The sequence below is a fragment of the Egretta garzetta genome, unplaced genomic scaffold (genome assembly GCF_000687185.1).
Source record: "Egretta garzetta isolate BGI_Z169 unplaced genomic scaffold, ASM68718v1 scaffold79, whole genome shotgun sequence".
Taxonomy (NCBI): Eukaryota; Metazoa; Chordata; class Aves; order Pelecaniformes; family Ardeidae; genus Egretta; species Egretta garzetta.
The window spans coordinates 1,963,199-1,973,246 of NW_009260791.1; the positions used below are offsets into that span (position 1 = coordinate 1,963,199).

Here is a 10,048-nt window from a genome sequence, read left to right on the forward strand (position 1 = left end):
GCTCCTCTTGATCTGGTGGCCTGTAGTAGACACCAACCACCAGGTTCCCTTTGTTGCCTCTCTCTCTGATTCTTACCCATAAGCTTTCGATCTGCTCGTGGCTATTCTTCAGGGACAGCTCTTTGCACTGTAATGATTTCTTGATGTACAGGGCAATGCCTCCACCCCTCCTTCCTCTCCTGTCCCTTCTGAACAGCCTGTAGCCATCAATAGCTACATTCCAGTCGTGGGATTCGTCCCACCAAGTTTCCGTAATAGCAATCAGGTCATAGCTTTCTAGCAGCCTGATAGCTTCCAACTCCTCCTGTTTGTTTCCCATGCTGTGTGCGTTTGTATAGAGGCATCTCATCTGAGCTGTCGGCCTCGTTGCCTTCACAGCCGAACACCCCTTGTTTCCTTTGAGGTGCTTCATGGGCTTTTCCTTGTTGGCCCCTACTACCTCAGGAGCCTCTGGCTCACCTCCACCAGACTTCAACGTCACTGCAGCGCCCCTGGCACACGGCTGGGCAATGTGTTGAGGGCTCATACTAGCCCCCAGTCCCTCTAACCCTTGCATTTCATCCCCTAGCCTGTCGCTGGCAAGCCCGATAGGTTCCCCTTCCCCCTTCATATCTAGTTTAAAGCCCATCTAGTTCAAATCACATGCAAAATACCAAGTTCTGGGAGTAAGCACCTACCGAGCATATTGAGGTTCCTGCTGTTGCACAAACACTCTATCACTGTAGTGAAAGAAGATGGGCACTTGCAAAAGGCATGTGCTGAAAATGTTTAAATATGAACATTTAAGTTTGTCAATGGAAAGATGCAGAGGAACAAGTTGCAGGCTCTCCCTTTTCTAAATGCTGTGTCACCTGCTTGTGGGCTCCATAAATTGTTCCGAGCAGCACATATGTGAAAGTTACTGTGTTGCTGCATTATGGTAATTGCAGTTGCTATTACAGTATGACAAAGATGGAAATTGGAAAGATGACTTTCTTTCAATAATCAGTGAGCTATGAAAAATTATTAAAGCTAGAGAAACTGGCCTTTTACTCCTGTTCCTGGTTTAGCTTCGGAGCTGTCAGTACAGTATAGGTGAAGGGCAGAAACAAGTTGTGTATCCAGATAGAAATGCACATTAAGTGCAGATACTTGGCTGAGACTTGACCATGGCAACACAAATATGAATCCTGTTTTGTAAAAGAGAGCATGTCTTACTGAACTAATGAGGCTGTAAATGAGAAACCATCTGGTGCTACTGTTTATCGTGATGTTCTGAGTACATTTCCCTTTTCTTTCTTTCTTTGCCATAACACATGACTTGGCTTGAGATAAGAAGCTGAAATTGCTGGAATAAGTGGACTAGAAGATAGATGTATACTTCCCTTTTTGTATTTGTCATTAGCATGTTTTGATTTGATTTACTAGAGTAATACCCTTCATAACTTTTTAAGGACTTTTCCGTAGGCCATAGTGAAAGCCCATCCCTGAGGTCTCTTCCTGCCTTCACCACCTTCAAGTAAGAATGGTAAATTGGTGTGTGGCTTCAGACCACTGAGTCTGTTTGCATTAGGGTTGTCACTTGAGAAGAACGGATTTTTGTCCTGCGTAGCAGCCTGGATAGGAGACACCTGCAATCTAGACTTCTTGACAATACAAGAAGCATGTGGTCATAGCTAGAGCAGTCTTGCTTCTTGCTGAACATTGAGTTGGCCCATCCTAAGTACTTCTTGTAAGAGTATCAAGCAGTAGAACTAATGATCCTTTGCAGTATTATGCAGCTTGATATGTTTCACTGTCAGGCAAAGCATTTTCCTTTCTTGTCATTTTTCATTAAGTGGCTAGAATACTTTTTCTTCATATTTGCAGCTTTTAGATCTTCACAGATTCTGTTCTTTCACTTTCAGGTGCTGAAATAGTGGTACATGTTTAATTCTGACTTCTAAATCTGCACCAGTTCATTGTGTTGTCTCCATCTGATAATCTGTTATGTACTGTGTTGAAAATACAAGCTCTCAAACAGACAGCAGTTGGCAATAGGCCGTATAGCTTGCACAAATTGCACAAACTGAATTTTCAAGGTCTTTAGAGGGAAAAAAATAATGGCACTTGAAAACAAAAATTTAGCATTGATGGCGTTAATAGGCTGTCATATGGATGAGTGAATCTCATTACTGTATGCTGCACTACCAGAAAACCCCTTGGAAATGAACACATACCCTATTTATTTCCATTTTGTCTTTGCAGAAGGAAAGGTTCCAGTAAACGGGAGCCCAGAAGCTTGTTGGAGAAGCTGCGCTGGGTGACCCTTGGTTACCATTATAATTGGGATACTAAGGTATTGAAATTAAGTTCTCCATTTTTCTTAGCTGTAAGCACTTAGAATGGCAGACAGAAGAGGGTATCATGGAATAAAATGCTTGTGATCCTACAAGACGGTCTTGAGGAAAGGCTGTAACAAACCATACTTGTAAGAACATTTTAATCTGTTTTAGTTTACTGTGAAGGATTTAACAGCAAAAGTCCATTGCTTCATTCTTTCCTTTGAAAGGTAATATGGTAGTATATACTCAGCTCTAGACCTGTGACTATTTCAGGATTAGCATAGGTTACCCTACCAAAAGGGATGGTCACAAAAGCATCGTTACCTACTTAAGGTGAGAATTACCTTGAGTGCTTGAAGACAGCAACTTCTGAGAAACTACCCCTCTTTGAAGGGGTGAGTAAGAGCGGGAAGAGACTGCTGCTGATGTGACTTTGAACTTAAGAGTCTGAACCAGTATAGTATAGTCTCATCAACTAACAGCTATTTTGGGGCTCCTGACCAAAATAAACGTTTTCATAAGACTGAGTCAATTGGAGGCTGAGAGAGGATGGCAGAGTGAATATGCAGTCCTATCAGTATATTGCAGATACTTAACCAAATCTGCTTGCAGCCTTCTATTTACTAGGTCAGTCTATTACTGGGTGGCCTTAATAAAAACTTGGTTATTCCCTTCCAGTCCTCTCTGAATCACTCACAGGAGAGAGAAAAAGTAGGTTTGCAGTTAATTCCTGTTTGTCTTTATTCTTCAAAGGAGGAACAAGGATGCTTGTTTCAGAACTCTGTTGATGAGATGCAAAACTGTCTTTCTGTTGGCAGCTTTAGGTAGTGGCCAAGTAGATCCTCAGGATGTTACTACTAACCTTAGGTACTAATCTTACTGACTTCACGTTTGCCACCCAGATACAATGATTAATTGAATCTCTGGCAGTCTTGGCACAGGCCCCGAATTAAATGGTAAGAGGTAAACTTGCTGTGGTTCTGCCTTTGTTGTAGTCCTTTTCCAGGCTAATACAACGTCCTTATCCATGACTACCAACTAAACTTCTGAGTTCTCACTCAATGTTTGTTTCCAATTGTATTTGCTGCTCTGATGTTCTGGGTGAGTTTTTTGGGTTTGTTTGGGTTTTTTTCCTTCCACTCTTCTCTTCCTCCAGAAGTACTCAGCAAATCACCACACTCGTTTCCCCTCAGACCTTGCATTCCTCTCAGAACAAGTGGCCGCAGCCTGCGGGTTCCGGGGTTTCCAAGCTCAAGCAGGGATCTTGAACTACTATCATTTTGACTCTTCACTGGGAATTCATGTAGATGAGTCTGAACTAGACCATTCTCGGCCCCTTTTATCATTCAGGTGAGTCAAGGAAAGCACTCGAGTGTTGTGGAAGGATTGGTGGCTTTTTTCTATGGTTGCATATGGTTATAGGAAGTTGGTATGAGGTAGTTTGCTAATTGGGTATATGATCTTCACTCTCTGAAGATTTGAATGGTAGGAAGCTATAGCTCAAGGGCACAGGTTTTTCTTTGAAGACTGCTTGAGTAGCATGGATGTGGCGCCTGGAGTGGAAGAGCTCTTTTGCAAAGAGCACAGTTCTGTTCTAAAGCAGCAGAGTGACAGCTGGGTACTAGAAGGCAAGGATGGAATACCTCAGCAGGGCAACTGCTCACACCATGCCTACCTTGAACCAGGCCTCTTAGTCTGTTTTCCATGTTCTCATTGTAAAGTTGTTACTAGGAGTCCATCTGGTTTTCTTGTTTGGTTTTTTGGGTTTTTTTATAAATGATTTAGTTGCTAATGTTTTCTTACTGTACATATAATTGTTTTCTACCTGAATTTGTTTTCTTTTCTCTCTCTGTCCTCATATCATCTGTAGTTTTGGGCAATCCTCGATCTTTTTGCTTGGGGGCCTGAAACGGGAGGATGCCCCAACAGCAATGTTCATGCATAGTGGAGATATCATGGTGATGTCTGGCTTCAGCCGTCTACTGTACCATGCTGTGCCCCGGGTCCTCCCCAACCCTGAGGGTACAGCTCTGCCATCGTGCCTGGACCAAGCACTTCCTTCAGACCTTCCTGTTGGCTCAGTCATTGAGCACAGCTCTGATGAGGACTGGCAGGTCTGTGCCAAGTACTTGCAGTCTTCCCGCATTAATATGACTATTCGGCAGGTGTTGGCTGAGGGTCAGAAATTTCCAGAGGAATCTGGGACAAATGGAGAGGTCCAAGCACTCTCTGAAGACTGTCACCATCAGGAGAACAGCAGAGCCAAGAGACATAAACCAAATATGGATAGCTGAGACTGGGAGATTGTGCTGAAGTGGACTGGACAGGCACCCTCTGTATGGAATTGGGAACTCATGTAATCATACTAGAAATCACCTGTCTGTATTGGGATTAATAAACGTCTGCAGAACAGGTGTTGTCCTCCTTGCTGTAAGAAATAGGTTGGGGGAGAGAAAGACTTGAAAAGGAAAAGGAGGAGAAGTTCAGGACTGGGACTCAGGAGATTAAATCTGTTGCTGTTTTGTTGCAGACCTTTACTGTACTTGGTTCCCTTTAAAATACCCATACATCATAGAACTTCTAAGTTTGGTTCAGTGATGCTCATAAAGTATTTTTATGTCATTGAACAGAAAGTGCTAGCAAAAGATACATAATTGCTATGTGTTAAAGAATCCTATTGGGCTTGTAAAGCTCAGCTGAAGTGCAGTAACAAGTATGAAGGAGAACAGGCTGCTCTGGGGGTGAGACCTACCTGTGGCATTTCCAAGAGAATTGCCTCTACAGCAAACATCGGTTCAGTGATCAGAGACTAGCAGCTCCCTCGAGCAATGCCTGCTGTAAGCTTGCTGTAGTCCTTTGCTCCTCTTCTGCCTTCTTGCACCCCCTCAGCTGCAGCAGAAAATCCTTGTGGGAGTGGAACTGGGCTTTTTTTGCATACCTCAGATTTTAGAGGGAAACAACCGGGGGCAATATCTACTCAGAATATCTAGTAGCTCCCAGCTGGGCCTCTTCCCAGCAGTAAGTATGTGACTGAGCTCTACACCTCTGTTCCTTCCAAACTGCCCCCTCTCAAGTGCCTGCAGATAATGGTCCTCCCAAGCTAGCATCTTCAAGGAACAGAATGACTTGCAAGTAGAAGCACTGAAGTTGTAAATTAAGTACCTAAAAAAAAAAAATTAATCAGTGACTATCTCTGTCACCCAAAGATAAATACTTTGAAACAAAGAAAAGCGCTAGCTTTTGTGCCAGTTCTCCGTAAGGCTCAGACCTTCCTATTTGCTTTTTAATGCAATTTTAATTGTTGGAGTGGAATGCACTATCCCTGGGGTATTTTGTTGCACTTTTCCACTGAATAAACTTCCTCGGTTTTTAAATTAAAGATCTCTATCAGTTTGGGGCTGGCTATTTTCTTTTCTTTTTCTCCCTGTTAGTTATTTCAGTGTATTGTTAATGCTGCTGCATCCCTTGTGCTGTTCCCTCCAGCCTTCTTTTGGATCTCCTGCCTCTGCCATCTGCCAGCTCCAGTAAGGAGCCCTGCACGTGTCTGCAGGGCTCCCTTGCTTATGGGCAGTTTGGGGTCTGTTGGGTTGTTTTGCCTGCAGGATCAAAGTCCAATTTAATATGTATGTGGCATCTTTTCCTCATGGGGAAGTGTCTGGTCTGTTTATTTGATAGCAGGTGAAGGAGTGTATGCGTGCAAGTAATTCCTTATATAATACTGCAAAGGGCTGCAGTAATTTAATGTCTAAAATAATCAGATGGGGGTTTTAATATCTTATTCTATGCCAGAAATGCATCCTTTCTGTATGCTAGGCCTGGTGCATTTACAACTGAGCCCTGGGAGAGTGAATACTATTCTGCAGAGAGCTTACAACATGACCAGACAGGGAAGTTGACTGATTAAAGTGCTGGGAAAACAGCAAAGCTGCCTTAGTGGTACCTGAAGGTGGGGAAGGGGAGAGGAATACTTGTTTTCCTGGCAGTGAGAAGGCAGACTGTGTTCTTCACTCTTGAGAAGGAAGCAAAAATCTGCCAACTCACTCAGCACTGAAGATGAGAGAAGACAGAGCTGTGGCACTGGGTGGTTATGAGCTGGAGCTGGTTTCTTCAAGTCACAGGCTGAGGTTTACAGTCCATGGTTCTCATTTCTTATGTCTGGAGTTCCTCACAAATATAAAACAAATGACAAGCAATCATTTATTCCAGGATTCAACTGTTCCTGTGATTCAAGGTCAAGAAACCATACTGTTTATCCTCTGCAGTTTGAAACTGTAGTAAATGCTGCAAACTACTGATGGCAATTGGTCATGGGAAGCATCCAGTCCACTGAAGCCTTATGTTTAGTTGTGACTGAGTTGAGAATTTGCTGACTTACTGGCTTGCAGTTGAGCTTGATGTTTAATGCCAGTGTGAGTGAGAGACAGCCCTGATCTAATTCTGCATCAGACACCCAGAAAATGAGAAGTCCCTGCCCTAGAAATAGGCATATGGGAAATGACTTGGAGGGAGGGAGAGTCACCTCTGTACAAAGAGAAACAACTCCAAGAGGCGAGAATTTCCTGAGCTGCCAGCCTAGCGGGAGCATTGGTTCTGTGAGCACAGAAGAGTGGAGTACAAATGAGTAAACCGCAGGACTTCTGCGGGCTCTGTAAACCATGCTTCCAGACCACGATTTTGAAGAGGCAGCAGCAGCCCCAGGAAGAAGCTGGGGACTAGGGCTGCACCCAGCGAGGCACTTAGCTAATTGCCCTTCTAGGGCAGAAGGCTTGGGAACCGCTGACCCACTCTGCACAGCTCTCGGCCTGCGACATTGCACCTCGTTTGTTCAGGTTCATGATGGCACAACAGGATTTTCATAGCACAGATCAAATTTTTATATCTATAGGTACAACATATATTTGTTCATATAGGTGCATGCTGAGAGAATCTCTCTGGCTTTTGATTCCTCTAAAGGAGAAGCACTGCCTGAGGGCCACAAGCACAAAATTGCATGGATGGCATAGGCAGCCATCTTCTAGGACGTCCTATTAATGTAATGAGTTGATTACAGGAAGATAATCATGTGTTTAATCCCAGGCCACCTGGAAATGAAGCATGTTGTTTACCATGTGTACCCTGTTCATTATGTGATCTGTAAAGTAACTGTCCAACAGAGCTTAAACAATTACTGGGGTTTTGTTTTTTTTATAATCAAAAGTAAAGAGAAAATAAAGTCTCCAGTTAAATCAGAATCAAAGCACAGTGGGATGAATACTGGAAGCAGAAGAGGAAACTGCCTGTACAAACTTAAAACTTTCAGTCATCTTGAGAGTGCTGTGCTGGAGAAGTTCAGTGTTAACAAACCCGGCTGCTGGCTAGTGCCCAAAGCAGATTTACTGCACACCCTCTGCACGTCAACCAGGTAGTAACCTAGGGGCAAAGCAGTCCCTAGAGCCATGCCTGCTGCCGGAATGATTCTGATCTTTGGTATTTTTCCTTTATTTGAGAGCTCGTTGACATTTTTTCCTCATTGTTCCACATCAGATATTTCTATAGATAGCAGTAGGGTGCACCTAAGCTCCTCTGTTTATGCTACGTGCTCTGCCAAGCTGGTAGGCAGGAGAAGCCAGTAGCCAGGGAAGAAGCTGGTAGATAGGGAGTACCCAGATAGCAGCACAGTATCTCACTGCTGTGGCCACAGGTCCAGCTTGAAGCCAGCTTACGTCTTGCGGAGTGTAGACGAGTTTGGACCTGTCTTCATCTATTCATGAAAGTCATTCTCATTCTCTGCACCGCACCTGAACCAGGGTAGATTAAACAGGGAAAAGAGACTTGTCGGTGACAAGACTGTCTTCCATTTAATTGGGATGCAAAATTAATTGAGCCATAATTCAGTGTGCTCTAAGCATACTTTAGTTCTGATGAAATCATAAAACTTGCCTGGATCTGAACACATTGCCTCAAAAAGTTAACAGAAGTACATGGACTGCAGAAATTAATGATCCAGAAAAGTAAGTTGCTGGGAGCCTCAAAAGACCTATATGTAAAAGACCTTTTTTTGGATAATCTCTGTGCAAGAAGAGACTTGGAGAGAAAAAACAGAGACAGCCATCCACAGTCTGCTGATGCCTCTGTAAATCCTAATAACCAAAGCTGCTTGAAAACAATCTGTAGCATAACGCTATAGATCTGGCACAAGAGGCACAAGATGTGGCTGACACAAGTTTAGCACAGTACAAAATAAGTTCTGCTGTTTATATTTAGCAAATGGTAATCACAAAGACCTTAATAAAAGCATTTTTCCATACAAAGAATTAAACACTGACTAAGAATATGTTCGCATACACTCTGGTGAAGTTGAAGTGAGGTAAAAGTTGCCACTGTGCAAGTTACAGCTTAGCTCATACGAGCTGTTTCCTTGCATCATCTGATACCTATAGCCAAAGGACCACAGAAACAGTGGCTGAAGGGAGCTCTGCAGGTGCCTAGTCCAGCCTCCCCCTAGGAATAGCACTGCTGCCAACGAGCTACCCGCATGAGACTGAGAAACCTTCCATGATGCAGACTACCATTTCATTCACCAACCCATGCCAGTGCTGCCCTACTCACCTTTTGAAGAAATTTTGCCTTGCGTCCTGTCTGGGTTTCCCAAAATACAACTTCTAACCATTCCCTCTGCCTTTTTCTTACCCTCTGTTACTACCAGGAGTCTGGTTCCACTGTCTCTGTAACTCTCCTTCAAATAACTGAAGCCTACAGTTAGACCGGGCCCACCTCAGTCTCCTCTGTGCCACATGAAAGGGCTGCAGGTCCTGCAACATTTCCCCATAGATCATGTCCCCTGGGCCCCTGACTCTGCTCGCTAGCCCTCCTCAGCACCTTTTCCTATTTCAGGTGGTACAGTGCTTGGTCTGCTAGTGCTGCTTTCTGTTATGGACAGGATGCCAACAACAAATGGACTACAGAATCCTAGTTCCTAAACCTGCTAGGTCCACCAGATCCACTTAAATCCACTGGATCTTAGGCTGTGGGGTTTTTTTACAGTGTTTCCTAAATTACATATTTTTTTTCCTCCCATCTAAATCACAATAAAACAAAAGAAGTTTTGTGAGGTGCAGAATGAATGTACCATGGTTCCCTATGGATTTATGTTCCTGAAAAACCGTGAGCTCTCATTGAAGCTTTTCTTCTAGCTGAGCATTTATAAGTGATTTTTTCCATGTGATCTCTCCAGTGTTTAATACATGCACAGTGCACCCTTTTCCTGAATTGGGGTATTTATAGGGTCCCTCTCTAACTGGCTACCTACTAAACCTGCAGGAACTTAATTAGCTGTGAAATTTATGCCATCTATCAAATCTAATTGCAATAGACCGACAGGTTTCAAAGTCACTGGACAGGAATGTGAGGGCACACAGAGTTTAACACATCCACAGACGATGAGAACACAAGCCTTATTCCCTTAGGAAGCCAGGCTCAAATGCCTACTTTTACGCTCTTAATGCAGACTCGTCTGGACTGTCATAGCAGGTCCTGCTCTGAAGGGTTTTGCTCTTGGGATCCCAGTCAAGAGAGGAACAATCTCAAATATCAGAGAAATTTTAGCCCAGTGAGCATCATCCCCATCTGGTTCCTGCTACTTTAAGTTTATGACACCCCCCCTTAGGAGGGGCTGACTGCACAGGGACTCTGAACAGGTTAATCAGCCAAATGCTTATCTCTCCAAGATGATAAGTGTCCGGAGTACCACAGGGAGCCAGATATGA

The 10,048-nt window shown here is 43.7% G+C and overlaps 1 protein-coding gene across 1 annotated transcript in view; it reads left to right on the forward strand.

The window, feature by feature from the left end:
* ALKBH1 (alkB homolog 1, histone H2A dioxygenase) overlaps positions 1 to 9,823 on the forward strand; it is a gene marked incomplete at its 5' end in the record, with an annotated part of 21,932 nt that extends 12,109 nt beyond the window's left edge. The window contains 4 exons of the mRNA XM_009646576.2: positions 2,227 to 2,317; positions 3,460 to 3,653; positions 4,174 to 7,324; positions 9,813 to 9,823. Coding sequence (XP_009644871.1) covers positions 2,227 to 2,317; positions 3,460 to 3,653; positions 4,174 to 4,597 — 709 coding nt within the window. The remainder of the gene's footprint in view (positions 1 to 2,226; positions 2,318 to 3,459; positions 3,654 to 4,173; positions 7,325 to 9,812) is intronic.
* Positions 9,824 to 10,048: the final 225 nt, after the last annotated feature.